Source organism: Zootermopsis nevadensis, unplaced genomic scaffold (assembly GCF_977971745.1).
Source record: "Zootermopsis nevadensis isolate Lab colony 2312 unplaced genomic scaffold, Znev_1.0 Znev_ptg000013l, whole genome shotgun sequence".
Classification (NCBI taxonomy): domain Eukaryota; kingdom Metazoa; phylum Arthropoda; class Insecta; order Blattodea; family Termopsidae; genus Zootermopsis; species Zootermopsis nevadensis.
The window spans coordinates 11,797,753-11,821,632 of record NW_028259145.1 but is presented as its reverse complement, the minus strand read 5'-3'; the positions used below and the strand labels follow the sequence as shown (position 1 = coordinate 11,821,632).

Sequence of the window (23,880 nt, the reverse complement as noted above, 5' to 3'; positions counted from 1 at the left end):
AAAATCACAGCATCTATTTGTTACAAAGACTGTAAAACAAGCCTGTTGTCTTTATTTTCGTTGCCATTTTGGAGATAAAGATAGAAATGTGATATTGCATAGTTTGCTGTGTAAACCTGACTCATCAAATGAAAGGAAAAAGAGGAACATGCTAATTGGTTTTCCCATTATGTTACATAAATCAACCAGCCACCTGGATGACTGCTATGATTTCAATCTGTCAAAGCAGCCAGGAGAACTTTCATATATCTATCATGACAACATTTCTGGGATCTAAACTAGCCCTTTGCAGTACCTAACACAGTATAATGTACTGTAATGGAATGTTCCCTTCTACACTTCACATACCGAAACAATACATACTATAAAGGGTATTTGAATAAGCTGATGTAATGGTGTCGGGACAAAGTATCTTTAAGTGGTAGGTGCAAACACTGAAATAACCCCAGCAATCTTCCCATATCATAAGGTCACCATGTTTGATTATTGCTGGTAGGTTGTGTGATTAATTAGTTTTAACAAATATGTTTGAACTGTTCGGGTTATGTTAGAATGGGATGTGAAAGATCAGTACCTGTAATGGTAATTACGGATTTGGAAAATGGTCTTAGTACTGCCTAAAGAGACTGAGAAAAACAACTTAAATTTCAAGTCAGTATAGTCAGTAATCTGGCCAAGATTAGGACTGGGTATTTCCCAGATATTTCTAGGTCATTATACTTAAACTACTGCTCAGTTTAGTGACAGGGAATTAAAATTAATGTCAGTTATTGGTAAGGTTAAGTTGTCCCTGGTACTTAATTAAGCACCATGTCATGGAGTGGTGGTTTAGATCCACACATTAAACTCAGCACTAGATGGATTTGAATGGTTAGCTTCTCGCCCTGGCCACCTTACACTAGAAGGAGCCCCAGTACTCATTGGATAGAAGGTTGGGTTGACCCCAGAGACAGTCTGGATGATGTGACAAACAGAAATCTTACCTTGCCAGGAATTAAATCCCCAAACAAAAACACGTTGTATAATGATGCTGTTCTTCCTACAAATAACATCCTAAAATGTACAAATCTTACAACACTTAGTTTTGTGCTGTCCATGCTGGTTGTTGGATGGAAAAATAGTCTTACTTTATTAGGCAGTGAATGCTATGTGTGTTTAATTTTTCAATAATTTTCAATCAGTTGCTCAAGACAGTCATAAAAACAAGTCATAATTTATTTAATATATATATAATTATACTTTTTGATGCACAATAATACATATCACTTCCCTATACAAAAATCTTTAAAAATTACATCTAGTATTTCCTCAGTACTGACATGGCCTGTTATTTTGCTGATATGTCGTAGAGCTTTGCGCAGTTGTTGAGCTGCAAGGACAGTATCACCACCCACTGCAGATAATTTGAAGTACTCATCAAGGCATGCAACACACACCGTAAGATGATGGCGATGTCGAGACTGAGTAAGGCAAGGATTTTCACGCGATGGTTTCCCACACCTATAAAAGCAACAAATGTATGTTAATTGAGAACTTATATAAAGGGAACAGTTATCTTCGGTCCTGTGTAGAAAATGGGCGCTGTGTTACTAAGCAGCTCTGAGGAGACAGATAGTGGGAGAAGTTTCAAAAATAATTCTTGATCAAGAGAATGCACTTGTAGGCACACTATGTTGGATGGTGTCATTCTTCTGAGGTATATTTGATATATAAAATGTTTTGGGAGTTAGCTCTACTCCTGTTTTCTAGAGATTGGTTGTCATGATACTGACTTTTTTTGTTTGTATTATTGGTGACAGCAGTCAGGATCAAACCCAGGATATTTTAAATACTAGGCTAGTATGCTAACCACTAAACCTCAAGACAATGGACATTGTCCAACATATTGTTCCTATAACGAATCAATCCTTGTCACAGACCCTTTTAGAATCATTAAAATGCACTTCTTAGGAATGGAGGGGTATAAGACTACAAGGTCCTGATCTTCCTCTAAAATCTGCAATGGTAGGGTTTCTAATATGATACTGTTCTTTAGTATAAAGGTACTACTATTCCTGATGACAATATATTGGAACTTTCTACTACCTCAAAGCCAAAATTTCACACTGATTTTCAGGACATTAGTTCTTAAAGTAGGGAGGAAACCACATTCAGACACTGTCAGTTCCCGTCACTGATGATTGTAGTTGTTGGACACTAACATGAGCCATAGTAACACAATTCACATTTCTGAAAGTTCATGATGTCACAAATTGACATGGATTCTATGAAGCCAAGATCAAATGAAAAATTATTAGGCAAAAGACTAGATACCCAAATTCTTTCATAGTTTTGAAATAGAACCTACCACTACATTCCAGTCTTGTCAGCATGATGACCACCTATATGGTACAAGAAATCTAATAATATGAAAATAGAAGTCTTAAATGACAGTCTTCTCCAACAGCACTAGTTTAAGCTACTTAACATACAATTTTCTTCAGTCTCTGGGTAGGTCATTTTCAGTTCACATCGTAGTCCAAATTCTATAAATAATTAAAGTTATCAATAAATTAAACAAGATAAACTCACAGTGTTGTTAGGTTGCAGGTCATCTTCTCTAGAAGCTGAGGAATGCCATTCTCTGTCTTGCAAGACAGTGCTGTAACACCCTTATAATGCTGAAGAACACTGTTAATTTCTTTAACATCGTTTAGTAAATCAGTTTTGTTTAGCACAATTATGCACTTCTCTGAGCCAGATATTTCATCCAAGAGATTAATTGATGATGCTTCGGTTCTTTCCACATTGTTCTTTTCGATTCTTAAAAAATTACTTTCAACACTTTCATTTTTTGTTATAACGCTAAGTAACTGCAATTCATTAATATAGTTATTGACATAACCGTCAAAAGAAAGAGAACTACTTGTGTTTATCTGAGCAACATATTTTGTTGCATCAATAACCAGAATGACAAGATCTGCCTGTTGAGCGTAGGCATGGGCTCTTGATATTCCTTCTTTCTCCACTGCATCGCTTGCATCATTACGTAACCCGGCAGTATCCGCTATAATTACTGGGTACCCTCCTATATTGACATGCAGTTCCACTACATCTCGTGTTGTCCCTGCGATAGGTGTCACAATGGCAGCTGGTCTTTGACCTGCGACAAATAATTATGCAAGTACATTATAAATTCTGGTAATAAAAACAACTAACCTTCAAACAGAATGAAGCAGTAACGTTTAAGACTGTGCCAGACAAGAAATCAACATAAAAGGTAAGAAAATTTTTAAAAATAAAAAGGAAAAACTTTGATATATGTATAAGTGAGTAATATGATAAAATAGTGTCCAGGAGTACATATTTCAAACAAAGGAAAACATTAGAATCATAAAGACTGGAGACTTGAAGTTCGGTTAAGCCAGCAGTAGCAAAACGTGGACATGGGGCAACAGAAGTAAAATAGGAATAGAAGGAGCATGAAATGAGAATGAACAAATACTTTTAGCTAGACAAAAATTAGATGATATGAAAAACTCAGAACTGCTATAGTTGATAGAAATTTCTGTGCACAGGAAAATATTAAAAAATACAAAGAATGGATGAAAATAAGTGACCAAGGACAGCATACAGAGTGAAAAGTAAAAGTACGAGTTCAGTGGATCCCATCTAGTACTTACATAAAGCATTTAGCAAACTGCTCTTCCCAACATTAGGCTCTCCAACAATAACGGTCCGGACACCATCTCGGAGTCTTTCGCCACAACGTCCGTCTGCCAAGTGACTCTAAAAAACTGAAGTTACATTAAAACAGAAAAGCATGACCAAGTAAAGAATTCATAAACAAAATGAGAAATCTAAAGGACATGTGCAAACAAAAGACATTGAAAGAAGAGGGACAATGAATAGATATGAAGACTATTTCAAGGAAGGAAAAGGTATGTAGCCTTATTGCATTATTAAGTAGGAACATAATTCTAATTTGTAGCCTGTTTTCTAAATGACAACTGAATTGTAAGATCATTCATTGTGCACTGAACCTGAGGCAGTCTTGTGTGAACACAGTAATGGATATTCTTGTTCCATAAAAGAAGGGGATTTTTTGACTAACTGAACAAACCATTAGCCTCTCAAGAAGGCCTCTGCTCCATGGAGTCAGTCAATTAGTTGCATGTGTCTTGAGACCCCCAAAATAACCTTTTCTTCAACCACTGAACCAGAATTATTCAAAACTGTATCACATGCAGGAAAGTATGCTATTATTACAATTACATTAAAGGTGAAGAATTTGGTATGTCTTAAGAATTAAAGAAGATATGTTGTTACAATGGCTCTACTTTATAAATATACCTGTATAACATTCTTCAGGTCTTTGAGCTCATCTTCTACAACATCCATTACATTATCTTCAATGTTTTCATCTTCACTAAAATCTATAAATGCTTCAACATGTGCCACACTCTGCAAAAAAAACAGAACATTTATCAGATGCAGTTCAAGATCTAGGAATTCTGAGTCTGATGGTTGGGGAAGTATAGAAACCAGCTATTCTTCTCCAATGTAGCTGATGATAGTATTATATTATTGTTTTCTTTGTTGTGGAGTTCATCCATTTGTTTTTGTTGTTTTTTATCTTAAAACCTTAGAAAGTCACCATGCTTCAAAGGATAGATCTTCCTTTGTCTTCGGATCAAAAGGAGAAAGATGCCAATTTTGTTGAAACTGATAGACCAAGCTACTACTGATCTGTTCACAGACGATTGATTAAAACCCAAAACAAATAAATTACAAACCAGTTACCTTTATCAAAGATTCTCTCCAACTGTTGTAGAGGTGACTAAGACTTCCTTCCATTTGAAGAAAAGCCTGCTTCCTCTGAGTCTCAGTCTCAGCATGAATTAAATCTGCAAGGCCCTCTACCTCTACTAAATCAAGCTTTCCTCGATGAAATGCCCGTTTTGTGAATTCTCCTGCAAATCATCCAAGACATGACAAGTCACAAACTAATGTGCATCTGTATGCAGACATGTAACCTCTATGCTAATCTACTTCAAGATTTCATCTGTCAGTTCCACTATCTTACCTTATTTCTGTGTAATACTGAGAACTTCAAAATATTCTGGATTCCTTAGTTTTCAAAATATGTCCTTTGTCAGGTATTCTAGAATATCTTAGAATACCATCATGATATACCATCATCAGAACCCTCAGAAGTCTGTTTAGAACTTCATAAAATGTTCAATGCAATCTACAGATTAATATGTTTGCCAGTATATGAATTAGTCTGTAAGCAATATGCAGTGGCAAAAGAATCCCATATTATGCTCTCACCCAGTAAAACCACTCCTGATATAGTTCTGATGCATATTTTCTTTCAACCATCAATTTTCATAAAGGGAATAATACATCTGCTATTCTAATTACATGCCTGGTTCAGCAGGTCTATAATCTGGTAATTTGTTCAATGCTGTAAGAACAGCTGATATCACTGCAGGTCCCCCATGAATTTGCAGCTCACATGAATCCTCACCAGTAAAGCTATTTGGCCCTGAAAATAATGAACAATCACAATTACATATACATCTTCTTCTTCTTCTATGGCTCTCCGGTCTGTATTCGGTCCATGGCCTTCTCGATTCTCCTCTTCCATTCGGTCCTAGGTCCATCTGTCCAAGGCTTTGATTGAGGTTTCTAAACATCTTCCTTTTTACGGTGCAAGGTTGTTAGCCTTGCGACCAACCTCCAACCTGGAGGACCAGGGTACCTGTCTTAGTCTGACCTCTCCCCCTCGATCAATCTGGCTAGGGAGGCCCTACCAGTAGCTGTGCTACCTCCAGCATAGCTCTTGGGGTCACTGAGGTACTCAAGCCCCACCATCACGACAAGGTGCAGGTAATATTACATATACATGTTTTGGTAAATTAATCTCATTTGATAATGTTGGTTTGTCTGTCCAGTTATACATCAATATAACATAAGGGATGTATGGATAAAATTGTAAGCAAGTAGAGACAAAGGAGCCGGCACAGTGGCCACGTGGTCTGAGGCATGGACCTCGTGCACCTGGCCGCTGCGACCATGAGTTCGAGTCCCACTTAAGGCATGGATGTTTGTTTGTCCCCTCTTCCAGTCTGGTGGGTAAAGACTGGCCATGGAAGGCAAGGCGAAATCACCGTGGTACTTTCGCAAGAAAACCCCGATGGGGTCACAACGGTCAAGCTGACCATAGAGAATGAATGAATGAGGGACTAAGGACATTCAAATTGTATCAGAACTTACAGTGCCCTTTGGTATTTTTTTCAGTGTGGTCTATAGAGTTTCTACATCATATCTACATATTATACCTTTGTAGTCCACATATTTTTTTATGTATGACACTTCACCAAATCCACTTTATTTCACCTTAATTTAAACATTTCTGAGCAAGTCCAGCAAAGGTTCCCCTTTTAAAGTATACTTATTTGAAAACACATATAAAACCATAAAGGCCAATATAAATTTGGTTTGAATTTTAAAACTGTCAGATGTGTTGAACTGACTGATATTTGGCCAAACTATCAGTCCTACAAGTATCGAAATCCAATAGATGATCAGAAAGGATGAAGACAAATTTAAGTACATTCTCCATATTGCCAGCTCAGACTTATATATAATATACAAATGCATATTTCAGAAACTGATAAAATGCTTAAGGAAAGACTACTTGGAAAACTAAGATGCAGCTTAAATGAATCAGTGTAACACTGAAGTCACGATTGGAAGAGACAATTCACATATATGGAGGGACAGTTTATATATATTGAATAAGCAGTTAAAGATGGCCAACACCAGGTGGTCCTCCAAGATGCAGGTTGGGCAGTGTCTAGCAACTTCTTACCATATGAACTAGCATTTCATGTCACACACGTTTCTGGTGTACATGGCTTTGGGTTCAGTGGTAGTCTTGTGAATATGGTAATGAATCTTCAGTGACATAAAAGACACAGAATTTCTTGACCAGCTGAAAAACTATTGCCATCTCAAGAAGTATTCTGCTCCAAGAGTTAATTTGTTAGTTACAGTCCACAATTATATTATTGACAGAATGTACTAAAAGATTATATAATTGTGTAATACCAGGAAACCATAGTACAAGTCCTCTGTCCAAAGTGTCATTTGTAACAGGATCTTTCAGGCTGCGCAGAAGAGCTTGTCGAGGTTGGGGTAATGATTTGAATTTAGCTATGTTGATAATAGCTTCTGTAGCATTAGGTCCTGAGATTCTAATTACAGCAACACCACACTTTCCATATCCTGAAAAATTGAAGTTTGAGTATGGATAAATATAAAATAGTTAATAAATTACATTATGAACTGAATTTTTGTCATCCAGGTTATGACACCAATTAGATGGTTAACAAGTACGCATGGCGACTATATGTACTTTCGTAACAAAATAAATATAAAATATTTGTGTGCGTTAGTACATGAAATAGTACCTGAAGAAAGTGCATAGATTGTAGAGGCTGTTGAATACTTTATGGCCTGACTAAGGCAACTAAAAAACAATGATTTGGCACAATCACAGGAACAGTGTGATGTTAACAAGCTTATGTTTTGAAATAATTTGCAGTACCTCAGTTGAATAACCTTTGTAAAGGCCATTTTCTAAAACCTTAATGTTTTTACACCATGTATTATATGTATTATGGCAGACTACACTCCTTCAAGTTTCCTGATAGCATGTTAGGAACAAACATTGTATTTAACAACACATCAACTAGGCAGGCTAATGAGATTTATGATAGCAAGAAATGTTATTGCAAGCTGGAATTGATTTTATTGTCTGCTCTATGAAATAAACAACTTTCTTTGTTTTCAATAAACAATAACAACAACCATTCTCCTCTTTGCATATAACCTATATTACATATGAATTCAACAGTGCATATAAGCCGAAATCAAACGTCTCGTTTCAGGTTTATTGGCGACAGCAATCATCAATTCTGTCAGCCCATACAGTTATATATTAGAAATATGAAAATCCTAAAACTCGACTAGACGTTTAACGGGATGACGGTCTTCACTTCTGTACGCTATTAATGAGCGGTTTTCAAGACAATACAAGACAAGGTTGGTTCCACTGCTTTTGTAGCCATTGAAAAAAGAATCTGTGATTGAATGTATTTAACATGGCGACGGAATCCGTAATGGATACGTGTACTTCACCAGAAATAACAGACTCAAGAAAACGACCATTGGACGGTGACGGTGAAAATGGAATAACAAAGAGGTCACATTATGGAGGAAGTAAGGAAATGATTGTTACAGTGAATTAATTGTTAAATGTTCTAAAATTGGCATAGCATTTTTGGCGTTGCAGTGTCCAAATGCTAATATAGCATTAACACTACGCACCTTGTAAACAAGCAAATCAATTTGTTTCTTATATGGTAGTGCATTATGTAAACGTAAAATATAAGATTTTGGTGACTACAGTGTTTTGTAATGTAAATGTGGTTTAGTTCACTTGTAAGGTAGTTATTTATACGGTAATAGTAGTATTGTAACCGGCCCAAGACTCTGTAACTGGAGAATAGCATTTTCTGAATAACTGGAATTACTAATCCAGATTTCATGGTATTTGTTGGAGCAAAATGAGCATCAATATTAGAAGATATTGTAATTGTTGTGTTACTCCTTTCAAACATGAAGTTTTTTTGCATTTAAAGTTGCAATCATTGTGCTGTAAAAAAGGAAAATATGGATTAATATACTCAGTATTTTCCAGACCGGTTCCTTTGGCACTTTCTCTGGGCCGTCTGACCAAAAGTGGCATAAGTGACAGGATTTTGTTGTGAGATGAAAGAAATTCATGCAGTGTCTTCAGGCTGTTTAAACATCTTCTTAGAGGGTTAAAAATTATACTCATCTTTCCCTTTAAAGGTTTTATCCATCAACAAGTGGTTGAATGTTTGAACAAATTCACATTTGACAAATTCAGCAGCAGTCATCAGGCACCTCAGTATGTCATGTTTATTATTTTACAGGTGGAGATGGATCTTCTCATTTGAAGATTCTTGTCCCAAGTACAGCAGCAGGAGCGATAATTGGGAAAGGGGGTGATACCATAGCACAACTTCAGAAAGATACAGGGTCACGAATCAAAATGTCTAAAGCCAATGACTTTTATCCAGGTATTTGAAATATTATATTATTGTATTCCATTATGATAGTATTGAAAGTCTTGGCTTAGGTTGGCATGTAACTTGGGTTCATTTCCAGGGACTTCAGAGAGAATCTGTCTGATAACAGGGAATGTTGAATCCATAATGAAAGTTGTCAAGTTTATTATGGAGAAAGTCAGGGATATGCCTTATGACAGATCTGCATCTGAAGACATACAGGTACCATTTTGTTGTTTTTAATTGGCTTTCGCTGGGTTTTTTATGTTTTTTATAGAAATCATCATCAGTAGATTTTTGGAGATCGAACTATTTTATTAACTAAATTGAATGAATCTGATAATTGTTCTGTTAAGATACTGCATATCTTTACTTCTAAGGGCAGTGCAGTACATTCATAAAACAATTTTTTTAAATAGTGTTAACTTAAAATAAAAATGCAGTAAACCTGAAATATATATCAAGTTCACTTCAGTTACATATCTCAATTTTGAATTTTGTTAGTATAAAAAGAATGACAGTTGCTCATGTACTATATGTACCATGCACCGGAAGTTTATTTTACAATACTTCAGTGCTCATTTAATGCTTGTGTAGAAGACTAATTTTTCTGCAGTGCTGTGGTTTAATGGTTAATATTCCTCCTTGTATTGAAGAGATACCTAGTTTAAGTTTTGACTGCGACAGATCAGGTATTGATTTAAATACTAGGTGGCATCATAGTACCTTGTTTTCTCTGACAAGAGAAAGACAATGGGAAAAAAATAATGTTTTGCATATACTAGAGGCTGCTAAGAACTACATAAGAAATCAAGAAGTGTGAATATAGTGGTCAGCAGCACAATATTGTCTTCTGGATTGTTTTACTGTGTAGTCTGGTGATGTAGCCTTGATGATGGAGGCATCAAGCACTTCTGAAATTATGGTAAACTTCTACCAGACTATGTAGCATAACAAGCCAGCAGACAGTCATCTTCATACTTGCTGCCATGAGAACCAGAAATCTCACTTAATGTTGTGGTTAGAATAAGCATAGAAATCATGATTAGGCAGCTGGATTTAGTGGGAAAGGTGATGGATAAAATTTATTAACATACGAAAAGACCACTGTTGTTGGGTCACTTGTTATTGTATTTTTGACTGATAAGTCATATTTATATTATAAATATATCCCAGAATATTTTATATGCTTTGTGGTTATTATGGCATTTTGTGAAAGTTGCACAGTGTGACACATTCTTTTGTTTTCAGCCTTATTATTTGTCTGTTATAGGGTGAGGTACCATCTGGTGGTTAGGTTCTCTCACGTGTTATACACATTTATTCTTTGACACATGTTTGAACCTCAACTTTTATGGTTTCTTGAATAACATTCCAGATTTCAATCTCTGAAGACTCCAAGGTGCATGTGTTATTTCTTTAAATTTTCTGCTTTAAGTTTCCCCATTCATATCCGGGGAATGCAATGGTCATATCAGAAATGTTCTGTAGAGTCCGCATTAAATTTTCTGTAGTGTATGCTCTTGTATTTTGCCTACTTTGATTGGGACCTTAGCAGACCTGATTTCATTCTAATTTTTGTATAACAATGTTTGCTGAATGATTCAACTATACATTGACTGCCAATCAGCTAAACAGTTGCTCTATGCCGTGAATGTCTTAAAGTTACAATTTCCAGTATGTGATATTTACAAAGGTTAAGAAATATTTAAAACATGTAATTGATATGCTTCCTTCAAGGTTAGCATTTCATTCATAATCTATAAATTCTGAATTAAGAAATTTAGGCTTTCTTGATTCTTGTTCTCAGATTAAAATTCTAGTTCCAAACACCACAGCAGGAATGATTATTGGTAAGGGAGGAAACTATGTGAAACAAATAAAAGAAGATAGTGGTTCATATGTTCAGTTATCCCAGAAAGCCAAAGATCATATTCTGCAAGAAAGATGCATCACAGTTATAGGTAAGTTAATGTATGTGCTTTTGGATAGAAGCTTCTCACGCTCAAAGGAAATGTTATCCTTGCAAGGTATTGCATAAATCACGTCTTTTAAATGAAATAACAGAACACTGATGGAAGTCATCAGAAATATTTAAGTTTCTGTTATGTTGAACTGAGACTTATGTTTGGATACATTTGCATATCTTTATTTTTGTTTTACAGGCAATATGGAATGTAATACAAAAGCTTGTGAAATGATACTTGGTAAAATTATCGAAGATCCACTTAGTGGTAGCTGCCTAAACGTGAGTTATGCTCATATCACAGGGCCTGTGAACAATAATGGTCCACCAAGATCACCATTTGCTAACTTTGGTGGACAGAGAACACCAACAGGCAGCTTTGGTTCAACAGCTAGTCTTAATTCATCAGTCACTGGAAGTATGTATTGGCTGCTTGTACTATTTCCGCTCTTGTGTATGCAGATTGTAGTACAGTGAAACAGTGTTGCAAAACATTCTGGGGACTTAAAATTTATGTATTTTAATAATTGAAGGTTCATTGATTCTGAAACTTGATGCATTCTGATGAAGCTCAGGAATAGAATGTTATCACTTGATTATTGACTATTTGTGCATACACAGAATAGAAGTCTGTTCTGGGAGAATGACTGCTGTGTGTTATTACTAAATGCATTTTAAACATCCAGTTTAGGATGACCTGAACTACCACTTCACACAAACCCTCAGAACTGCAAGTGTTTGTCTAGTTGAATTTTGGAACTTTGTAATAACTTTGTTATGTAGAGAATTTATTCTTGAGAAAGATCAGCACGTAATTTTGCCTGCAGTATCTTAGCAACCCATTGTTGCATTTCTTGCTTCTACACATGTTTGCAACCCTGGGGGGTGCCTATTAGAATTGCTCCATTATCCATGCATGCAACAGTTTGAGAAAACACAAACCTGTTTTGATTAAATTTGGTATTGGATAATATTATTAAAAATGTTCAGCTTCACAATTTTCTCTTAGATCAGACAGTTTTGACGACCTCTGTATGAAAGAATACAAATACTTCTAGCTTATCTAAGTGTGACTGCAGGTGACAATTTACATTGGTTATTATGGTTGCTAGCTTTACTGGGATGCAGAATTCTCCATGATGATGCATCACTCACATAAACGTCATTGACCCCAACTCTTATGCCACTGGAACCATTCACTGTGGTCAAAGGTCACATTCCTGGCAAATGCACCAAAATTGCTGTTCATAACTTGTTTCACAGATATATTTCTTGAGTCTGTATGAAGGTGACTTGTCTTGGGAATGGTAAATTGGACAGTGTACCCTCAAGTTTGGAAGCAGAAAGGTGGCTCCCTCACTTCCCAGCTTGTTGCAGCCCACATAATGCAGTCAGAGAACTTATTCCTTTGTACAGTTTTTGTGGCTTAATTAGGCACTGGCTCTAATGGTCCGGTATTTTGTCTATAATTCTAATGGTTAGTAATAAAAATAATACAGATGAAGATAACTCTCTTCTGGGGTGGTGTGCCATGTAGTCTGGTAAGTCAGTATGTACCAGGCTACACAGTGTAACATCCAAGAAGACAATCATTATCATGCTAATCACCATTCTCACCTAATTTAGAGTGTTCTGTGCATTTTATGCAACACCTTTAACATGTCAGATAAGGCATATTTTTTCAAGTGGTAGATTGTACCCTATTTACATGCATATGAAGAACCATCATTGTAATAAAATTAGGTGAAGAGTACAAATTATGACGCTCCTCATTATGCTGTTTTCTCCAGTCTCCTGTCAGTAAATTTGCATTACCTAAGTGTGATAGTAACATAAGATCTATAGCCCTGTAATCTGCGGGCAATGCCATGTCTTTATATCACAATTACTATGAAGACAAAGTTACAGACTAAGGATATGATTTATTTTACCAGGGAATGGGATTGTTTACTTTGCCACATAAGGGAGTCAGTTGTTTTGTAGTGTGCTAAACTATGTGCATTCTAAAATTCATTTTTTGCCTATAGGTGGAATGCTTCTTAATGGAGGGGGTTCTGGTTTGAACCTCAGTTTGAATTTGGGTAATCCAGCTGGTGGTCTGGCAAGTGCAACTCTTACTGCACAACTTCTTGAACATATTAAAGTGACACTTCGCGGGAGTGGTTATTCTGAACAAGCAACAACTGAAATTACAACAGCAATGAGAACCTTGGCACAATATGGCATCCTTGGAATGGGTCTGGGGTTAACTGGAGGTGCAAGTAATCATCCGCTGGCTAACCGAGGACTGCATGCAGCTAATGGTATAGGAAACAACAGTGTGTTTGGTCCAATAGGCTCGGTGTCTGGAGGATCATCCTTGGATTCTTTCAGTTTAGGAGGATGCCAGTCTCTTTGCAAGAGCCCCACATCTTCAGATTGCAAAGATGATGAGAAGAAAGTAGATCTGGAAATTGCAGAGAACATTGTTGGGGCTATTCTAGGTCCTGGTGGTAGATCACTTGTAGAAATACAACACCTCAGTGGAGCCAACATTCAGATATCCAAGAAGGGAACATATGCTCCTGGCACCAATAATCGCATTGTCTGTATAGTTGGCTCATCCAATGCCATTGCAACAGCACAATATCTCATTGAACAGCGTATTAGTGAGGAGGAAGCCAAACGAGCCAGACACAGTTCATTGAGCATCATGCAGTAAATGAGTAACTAACACCACATGTGCATTTATTTTTCTTTTCTTTAATTTTAAATATGTGGGTTTATATAGTGCAGATTTACAATAAATCTTTATCGTCACACATGTCACAAATCAACTCATGGATAGCAGAAGTATTATCATCCTGCTTGCAATATCTAGTTCTGTGATAGATGTTTGTCACTTAAAATTTGCATTTTTTTCCATCTTTGAAATGCTGGAGCCTCTCGGTCATCTTTCATATTGTTCTCTATTTCATTACTGTCACAGATTTGTGACGCTATTTAAAATAGTTTGTGGCAAAAAACATGCCACTCTTCATCACATTTGATGAGCTCTTCCGTTAAGTGTCTGCAACTGATCATTTGGCATCATGTTACCATGCTCATGATCAAAAAAGAAGTCTTTTAGTTAAATTTTAAAACCTAAAAGTTATACAATTTGAAATTATCTGCATATGTATTTAGAAGTGTTAAAACACCTTTCTTCTAGTTAGATTGTCTTAGATGTATTTGGACATAATATATAAGGTCATGTTTCATGCTACATGTACTAGTCTGTTATGTTAATGTTCATCATCTACTTCCCACTTTCTTTTTCATGGGATTACATTCATAGAAGTCTATTCAAAAAATGTGGGATTGGTAAGTGGATCTTGTCATCTACAATAAACTTCCTTGGTAGGCTGCATTGTACAGATGCACAAGTACCAAGGAGCATCTCACTGTACTTATGCTGTGTTTTTAATTCTTTCTGTATTAATAACCATATGGACTTCCTTCACCTCATTCCATCATACTTTCACAAGATTATCATCCACACTAAATAGAATACATTTTCATTTCTCTTGGCATTAGTATGATTTCTTTTAACCAGCATTTTGGAAATTAAGTATCTGGCAGCTAAGTTCATGTTGCCTTATTTGAATAGTTTCATCTCATAACCAAGGAATCTGATTTCACAAGAAGCAAGAAGGGTGTAATTTGTCTAATTCTTTTTTGAGCAGTTGTGTGTCAGGTTTGTTTCACTTCGTGTCATATACTGGCACTCTTTCATATGTTCGTTCATTAAAATATGTTGTGTATAAGTGATTTTAATGAAAGTTTTGATTAATAGTCTCTGCTGTTGTTAGTTTATGTTTACTTGATTGTTGGTTATATCACTGCAAATTCACATCATAAATTTAAATATACTTTAACTTACCGAAGTTAGTTGTCATGACTATTAAGGTTTACACAACAGATTATATACAGGATATCCTTGGTGCTACCTATTTTATAGTTTTTATGCATGTTCGGAGTTTATATACTCTCTAATTAAAGCTGCAATGAACATGGGAACAAAACGTTTAATGAGTGTCTGTTGTGGCATCACTATACATGCAGCTTGACCTCTCCAGAACTGTTGATCCAAATGTATGTTTTCATTATCATCTATATGATACAATCCTCATTCCCATCCTACTTGGGTTCACTGCACTCTTTCCATTAGTCTACCTAGTACATTTTAAGCCCAAGTCTTGAAAAACCATGTCTTATGTTGTGGCCTTTCCAATACCAGAAAAGCAAGTGATGCGTCAAGTGTGATATGTACTTCAGTAGAGTACACATTTTTGAAATGCATTTATTTCTATTTTGTGTCTTCCTGGCCTTGATGTTTATTTATTGCGGGTTAAAATTTGTTGCTGCAATTTAATTTTACTTCAGATGTTACACTGCATAAACTCATTTTTTTATTCACCAGATAAAAGAATTATTCAGATAATGATAGTAGAACATAATGAGAACTGTATATTGTTGCACAGATTATTTTTATTTTATTCAGTTTCATTTTTAATAAAATGGTGTTTATGTTGGATCACTATTAATGAAAAGTAAATTAATCTGACAGCTTAAAGTGTGGACCTTTAGTAATAGTTTTCATAAACAAGTGCCTAATGGTATCAGGTCAGACGTGAGGATAGATGCAGTTACTCGATTTTCATTTCATTCACTTCGTGCAAATAGCATGTAAAGAGGCATGCCAATACAAGCTCATACCCACTTTTCTCTCTTTTACATTGTTTGGGTTATCCATTACTTCATAGTATTAACAATGAATTTGAAAGTAATGCCTCAATTAAGAATTGTGTCGCTTTTGGAAGAATTTTTCCGTGTTTGTTTCTCGCAGTCCACTGACTTACATGTTAATTTATTATTTACATTGTGAAGTTTATTAAAGGTGTGTAAGAGTCTTGTTGAAATTTATCAAGAAATTATGTTGTTCCAGGTTTTAGCACTTTGTAGTCTCACTGGTAGATGGCAACATTTCAGAGAAACATACTGTCTCCATTTTCAGGGTTGACAGAGACCGTGTTTCTCCAAAAATTGGTGTTTATCTTTGAGTTTACACAGTGCCAAAACTCAGAAGATCATTAACCCTCACTGCTGTGAAAACCTCACATCTCTCATTGAGAAATTATTTATTTTATATCTTCATCCTACATCCTCTCTTTCCCTTACATGTCCTTTTCTCCTATCTCTCATATTCCTTTCATATGTCCACCATTGCTTCTTTTCCTTTCCTTCCTGATTTCATACCTTTATTTCCTTTCCATCAAAACATATTATTACAAAATAACAAATAAGCTGTCTGTGTCACTTGAATGTCATTGAAGTCCATTTCCATTTAATTAGATTACAAATGCATATTGAAGATTAATTTAACATACACTTGGTTATAATTAAGTAGGAGTTGATAAAGGATGGTTTGGAGAATAAATAAGCAATTTTATTATTGTTTATTTTTGGAAAAGCCATGGGAAAGAATTGGTACTTTGATGATGATAGGTATGATTGAAATATCCTTTTTTAGTGGCCACACATTGATTTATTTTAGTTTAAATAAATTTTTTAAATAGCAGATATAAAACTAAATTATATTTTTGCAAGTATATAATATATTTTCTGCCTTGTGAGATAATGTATGTTCATTGCATTCATGTATGAATGCTTTAAAATGCTTCAGTAGGAAAACATTCCAGATTAGTTTTGTAATATGCATTGAAGTATTGTTTTATTTGTCATGGACTCATTTAATAGGTCCTCACTAATAAAGGCACAGGAAGTCATGCTATATGCTATAGTAAAGTGAACTACTTGTATATTTATATGCAACATATGGGTATCTGAATTGGTGATATCTTACAATCAAGTAACTGTACAAACTAGAAGTTAAAGTTACATTAGAAATGTCACCAGTTTGTCATACGTATAAGCATTTTAAATATGGCATAAATAGTCTCAGTATACTTTAACTTTATACTGTGTGTATTAAATGTTTTTGTTAACTCTGTTTCCTCTCTTAAATGTATTATGGATTGCAGTGTTGGTCAACAGTTACATTGTTCTCATCTTTTCAGGCTATGGTGACTGTGCTACATCATCTTGGAACTACAAGCCACGAAGGATGTAGCCTTGCTTTAATCAATCAAGATATATTACTGTGTGTACAGTAGCAGTGTACTCCAGTCACTCAGGAGGTTCATACCTTCCTTACTATTACATTTAGCACAAACTTTCTTTGACTCGAATATAGTTTATTTAGCCTCATACTTGGGAACTTAACGTGGAATAATAGTAATCCTCATAGCTTACTCAGTAAAAGTAAGGAGCTTCAGAGTGTCCCCTGACCACCACTATATTTATTGAGCACTAGATCCCTTTCCCAGGGTCTGTAGGTGGCAGAAGTGTGAAGCTGACCACCAACATCCATATAGTACCAAAGTTAGGAACGTATGAGGCTTTCCTTCCACATTCCAGTACATTTTCTTGGCATGGTGCTTAAGATGCATGAAAAAAATCTACGTGTACCTTTCACTGAAATCATTTGATAAGTAAGATTTGAGGTTTTCACAGCGGTGAGTATGAAGATTTCTGTCTTCTGGGTTGTTGCGCTGTGTAGTCTGGTCGATGTTGACCAACATTTCAGAGGTCATACTGCCTCCGTCATCAGGGCGATGAATGTTGGTTAGCATCGACCAGACTACACAGCTCAACAACCCAGGAGACAGAAATCTTCATTTGATAAGTAGTTGTTATACTCATCAAAATTAAGTTTTTATACTGATGCATGTGTCTCTCAATAATAATTGAACCACAGTGATTGTTTTAAACAGAAGTTAAAGCTTGCAGTGTTGGAAATTTGTGTCTCTCTGTGTCAGTGGGTTTGCATTTTTTGCATATGGAAAGTTATATGATGACAAAGTGCACTTAGAGACAGATTCAAAATCATCTAAAATTTTCAGGTTGGACACTTAACTAATGAACATAGGTTCTTGGAGTGATATACATTTTCTTTGTGTTTGTAAAGCTGTGAATTATTAGGTCCTACTATTTTGTCATTCCTAATACTGTAATATGATCTGTCAGCTGGTATATCTGTAATCATCTTCAGTGTGTGTTTAAAACATTTTTGTGAGTGAATGAAAAATTTAAGGTTTGTTGAAACCTACTGTTATTTTAACATGAAGACAAGACAAATGACTTCCCCAAAACCTTTGTCAGGAGACAACAGTTTAGGATTGTCCCTGGTGTTCTAGAGTTTCCCCCCACCCATTTGAGTTAACTCTCTATGTAACATTAATATTTCTGGATTGAAAAGTTCAACTCTGATTGTCATAGTTTGTATACTTATTACCAAGATATCAGTGTAACATTAAGATGTGTTCTTATTGTGGAAATTATTTGCAGGTAAATGCCACATGGAACTAATTTCATAAATATGAGTTGCATCTGTGCAGCAACATTTCCAAGACTAATCATTAAAAAGTACATAGTGAGATGTTGGCTTAAAGTGTTGCATATTATATGAACACTGTGATTTGAAAAGGAGCACTAGCTAGCTGGATTAGTGTTTATTTATATGTGATTCACTAATGCATGGATGGAATTATCAAATGAAAATGAAAGTAGAAGAACATGAATTAATAAATTAATCATGAAGACTTAATGAAGCTAGTCTCTCACAGCAGTTCTGGTCTGTTGGGAATTGTACCTGATATGCTGCTATTTGCAAGTTGGCAGTATTGTAGAGAATTAATGATATGAACTTCTGACTTTAAAGTGTTTGGTGATAAGTATAATTAGTTGCAGAAATTGGATAAAATTTTGTGTGTAAAATTTATTTGTGGTTACGATATATGTGTGATGATATGCAGAGTAGGTTTTAAGTTTTTAATTTACTTGATATTCAAGTGTAAATAGTACAAAGGATAATAAAATGTTTACATTCTTTATAGTATTTGCCTTTTTAGAATTGCATTGTAGAGTTATGCATAGTTACAGATGTATATGTTAACTCTAGTTTCTTATGACAAGGCTTCTTGTAAATTACGTCTCTTTTTCCAAATTAATTATTGAATACTGATTGTTTTATTTCAATTCCTTTCAGTTGCTTACCCACTTTACAGATTATTCAAATCTTTAAATATAATTTTGTGATAAATATATTGCAGTTACTTTTTAATATTTTGATTTAATGCTGTTATGGGATTTTGAAAAACCAAAGAGTGTCTACTTCCAATTTTAATTTTGTACAGATATTAGTATTGTAATTATTATAATTTGTTCCATACAATAGTGATCCTACTTCTGTGCGTATGAAGCCTTTTTGGAGTGAAGTACTTTTGTAGCCAAATTCATTTATTCTCTTCATGAGCCTAAAATCCAGAAGGTACTGTGTTGTTGTTGTTTGTTTGTTTGTTTGTTGGTTGGTTTTATATATATATAGATCTAATTTGCCTTTGGCTAACAGAATTGAACGTATTCGGCTTCTGCCTTCTCTAATTAAGTTCCTTAAAAACATTTTACTATATGTTAACAAGTGGGTACACTTTTATTATATCTTAGTTCCCATACTTGGTAGGATACAATTAATATTGGTTTAGAGAAGTTTGTGATAGTGTAAATTATATGTAATATGACACAATCAGTTATTGTGTAGAAGTCGCATGAGACCAAATCAGGCAATTGCAGTATTTTTTGTCAACATCCTTTTTGACAAAGGCTTCTTAATAGAAAGTGCTATATGTTAAGGTGCATTATTGTGATGTAACATGCATTATTTGGTACTTTTAATTTAATGCACAGCTGTAAATATTCCAAAACTGAAAGGTATAGTACTTGGTTGACTGTTTTGGAGAGAGAAATTTCTAATAAATGATTACTTTTTTATTAAAAATATCAGATTTTGATTTTGAGAATATAAGCAATGCAAGTTAGTTGTGTTAGGTGATAGGTTTACTTGATCAGAGTGTTATTAATTTGTTGTGATTGTAACTGGCGTATGAACATGTTCAGAGTATGTAAATGCCACATCATAGAATATCCAGTGGCCTTTTGTTTACATCTGTTCTACAGGATGTACGATCTAAAATGCAACCCTACAATGATAACAAATTGGTACAAAAATGAAATCAGAAACAGATACACTCCATTGTAATAGACTGTCCTAGCCTCCCTTGTGACATTTTAGTTATGGTGACCCTGGTTGCTAGGCTACTGCTCATGCTAATTGCACAAAAGCTATGTAGCTCTGAACATGGTTTATTCGCAAGCAGGATGGGTTGATTCTCAGACATTACTTCACATCAGTTTTGTTTGCTGCTTTTTATGAAGCATATTACACAGTGTATCCTGACAAGTAAGTACCAAGTCAGACAACCATACATCAGCTGGTAACAAAATTTTGGGGCACAGGAAGTGTTTGTGGCAAGTGCTCGTCACAGAACGACAGCTGAAGTTATGGCCATACTAATTTCTTACAGTGCACCATTTTCAGCAGCAGTGTATGGCTGCAAGAATTTAATATTGCCATTGGTTTCATTATTTTGTGTATGAAGGGTTTCATGTATAGTAGTTTGGATTGTGTTTTAAATGGAATATCCTTTACAGTCATTGACTATGAACTCCTACCCTAAAGTGGTCTCCTCATTGTGAGATGTTGGTCCTCTAGCAGCTTTCAGAAAAGTGCACAAAGTTCGTGACGGCATTATATGTATTTGCACTTTACATGGAGCAGTATAATGCAATATAGCTTTGTAAATTTTCCATGGAATATGTAATTGTAAACTTTATTGGTTGAATCTTCATTTTTTGCTTTGATATAAGTCCAAGAGGTGTTGAGTATGCATGTAAGATACAAGTAGTAATGGAGTATTGAATGTTCACTTAATAGTCTAAAAGTATTTATACCATTTTTTGTTTTTCTGTTTATTTTTATATTTAACCTAACATCAAGTATAAATTTTAGTATCAGCAAAGGAGGAGAGAACATTACTGTTGTGATGAATTGAATATATTCATTTTAGGAAGAGAAAAATATTCCTAAGGATAACAGGTTTGCAGGACACTGGTAAGTTTAAAGTTATGCAGAAGGAAGTAGGATGGGGAAACAATGGGTAATTAAAAGGCATTTGTGGATGTAGTTCTGGAGAAAATGAATGTTTCCTGAACATTGTTAGTTATCAAGTGCATTGCCTCATATACTTCAAGGAACAAGGCAAGCATTCCATGGAAGTACGCATAGAAACGTATATGTGAAAAGTCAAGGGTGCGTGCATTTGATACCCCAAGCATTACAGTAAGGATAAACATCAGGAATATAGCATCCCTGTGTGTACATGTAATGGGAACAAAACTCTCTTTGGTTTTAGTTTGTTGTATACGAACGTAGAGTATTCATCAATAAGATATTATCACTTTCATGTGCAGTGTTGTGTTCATGCCTACCAAGAGTAAAGTTATAGGTTAAATATTGTGCTCTATGTGAAAAATCATTTTCATGCAAGGATATTTTGTAAATTATATTAATTTAGTAGATTGATGAATTCGCACATTTTTCTACCATTTGTTTCCAATACTGTATTAACGTAATGGGGCAGCATTTGCCGACAATAAATTCAGATGCCATCAGGCCTAGCGGCCACGCAGAAATTAATTCATTGATAACTATATGTTAGGTATTTTATTTCCAAAAGCGAAATCTTCGTGGTTATCTAAAATTGCCAGAACCTTGGGAAGTGATCGGGGCTATCATAGGTTGACTTCATTTATTGAGATGTTGCATGTGTATAAAAGTCGACATGGTCAGCCTGGATGACTACGAAACTGTCCATCAGTTAAAATTTACTTCATTATTCATATCTTCAACTCCATTATGAAGATAAATTTTCTAACGTAATGTGTATAATTTTTATATAATATAACCGAATGTAATTACGTGCGAAGAAGATAAATTAAAATGAAGAACTTAAGAGTATTTATTACACACCGATTAGAATATAACGTTTCTATCACGAAGTCGTAGTAAATTATTCTTTCTTCTGTGAAATTCGCGAGGAGGGCCACGTTCTTGTGTATCTCTGATTCAACTATATGTTCTTTGCCAAGGTAGAATACTGGTGGTGGTGTGTAGTCAGCAGTTTATGTAAGTTATTTAATCGCTGAATATCTTTGTCATCTTGTTTTGACATATAGTTCAAATTAAGGCTTTGTTATAATCTAGATTATAAATTGTTGACTTACAAAAGAATTTGCTCATTTAGCTATAGTTATATACTATTATAATGGTTTCCATGTAAGAGTGGTAATGGTGGTCTGCGAGAGAGTGCGTGATTTTTTTTTGTTTGAGGTAAAATACGCTTTTAATTTCAGCATACCCTTGTAGTTGTTTACATAAAAATGATACAAAGTCAGAAGTTCTTATTCCTGTAATTTTGAAAGTCTTGTATAACAAATTATGGTAACCCACCGAAACCCTTGCCAGGAAAAACTGAAAATTCCCACAGTGGATTACACGGCAGGAAGCAGGATAAATCCTTTATCACATCTTGACAGCCTCCGCATCTAACCATTCACAGTATTCCTTTCCAACTATCAAAGTATACACGTGTGTTAGAGTATTAGAATTAATTATGTTTACATGCAATATTGTGGTTTTCTAGGCCGGGTGTCCTGGCATATTACATGTCTTGGCTTGGAAAAATTACTTGCCATAACCTCACTCTCTTATTACAGCTCTTTCGTTTTGATGTTGCAATACTTGACCCATTATTTGGAATGTTACATTCCAAAATTGAACATTACTTTCACAATTGTTAAAAAATTAAATCCTTGGCGTAACAGCTCCAGAGAGCGAAAGCCGACTAGCCTCATGTTCACATGCCTAAGCAGAGGTGAACGATCATCCAACCAGATATAGCAGGACGAACCCCCAGCCATTGCTAGCTTTCCTGACCAGATTACGCTACCCATTGTAGCTCCCAAATTTCCTCACGATGCTGGGTTGGCACTGGTCCCATACACTGGTCGAAAGCTCATGAGAAAATTTCTTCTCCCCCGAGATTCGAACCAGCACGCATTCCGTATCGCCGGTCCGAAGCATGATGCCTCAAACCGCGCGGCTACGGCACGGGACTCTTTTACAATTGTATTGAGTATATTTTTTTTCAGTAATGGTTCAGTGAAGTAAGTAATCAGCTGGACATGCCACAGTGGAATCATAGCAGATGGTGAACTTGGCAGTGTTGTGTAGTTTTACCAGCAACATTTCATAATAGAGATTGTACAGAGACACAAGTGCATACAAAGTAAAATTAGTAGGTTTTTAATTTCCATTCAAATGTTATTTTTCAAACAAAATTAACTGTTTGCTTGTCTTCTTCCACCCTCTAGAAACAGTGTGTGGGGTATTGTGATTGAAAATCAGGAACTTCTGGTTTAGGTAGGCCATTTATTTTGGGAATTCTTGTTAATTTTTATAAGTGTATGTCATTTCCAGTTATGACATTTTAATGGATGGTAAGTTGTCTGAAGTCTTAGGTGTTTCAGGCTTCATTTAATTCCCCTATATGTAACATTTTTATTACATTAAACTAAAGAGCTCTCCCTTTTATATAACTTAACAGTTTTAATGGTAACTAATAGGTGAAGAGTTGGGCTGAATATTATTTCTAGTGAATGACGTTATCTTTGAGTTGTTTATATTAATTTATACTAATTTGTTTGATATTCTAAGATTTTTTAGTAGTT

The 23,880-nt window shown here is 35.2% G+C and overlaps 2 protein-coding genes across 6 annotated transcripts; one reads left to right on the top strand and one right to left on the bottom strand.

Moving 5' to 3' along the window:
- Nucleotides 1-1,197: 1,197 nt before the first annotated feature.
- LOC110831409 (5-taurinomethyluridine-[tRNA] synthase subunit GTPB3, mitochondrial) lies at nt 1,198-8,105 on the bottom strand. 2 transcript variants are annotated; one of them, XM_087348637.1, is made up of 8 exons: nt 7,461-8,104; nt 7,099-7,275; nt 5,411-5,530; nt 4,783-4,952; nt 4,333-4,443; nt 3,663-3,768; nt 2,572-3,142; nt 1,198-1,500 (listed from the first exon to the last, which is right to left on the bottom strand). In XM_087348637.1, the coding sequence occupies exons 1-8, from the start codon at nt 7,624-7,626 to the stop codon at nt 1,263-1,265; spliced, it is 1,659 nt and encodes a 552-aa protein (XP_087204763.1). In that variant the 5' UTR covers nt 7,627-8,104; the 3' UTR covers nt 1,198-1,262. The 2 variants fall into 2 exon arrangements, with proteins under 2 accessions (XP_087204763.1, XP_087204764.1); XM_087348638.1 differs by lacking the exon at nt 7,099-7,275 and having other exon boundaries at nt 7,461-8,105.
- Nucleotides 8,106-8,124: 19 nt separating this feature from the next.
- LOC110831375 (RNA-binding protein Pasilla-like) lies at nt 8,125-19,090 on the top strand. 4 transcript variants are annotated; one of them, XR_015535116.1, is made up of 8 exons: nt 8,125-8,271; nt 9,012-9,158; nt 9,247-9,368; nt 10,957-11,110; nt 11,312-11,530; nt 13,140-13,817; nt 17,211-17,330; nt 18,541-19,090. XR_015535116.1 is itself a non-coding variant. In XM_022067296.2 (7 exons), exons 1-6 carry the CDS (start codon nt 8,154-8,156, stop codon nt 13,811-13,813), a joined length of 1,434 nt encoding a protein of 477 aa, XP_021922988.2. In that variant the 5' UTR covers nt 8,125-8,153; the 3' UTR covers nt 13,814-13,817; nt 17,211-19,090. The 4 variants fall into 4 exon arrangements, 2 of the variants coding, with proteins under 2 accessions (XP_021922988.2, XP_087204767.1); XR_015535115.1 differs by having other exon boundaries at nt 13,140-17,330; XM_022067296.2 differs by having other exon boundaries at nt 17,211-19,090.
- The last annotated feature ends 4,790 nt before the right edge of the window (nt 19,091-23,880 follow it).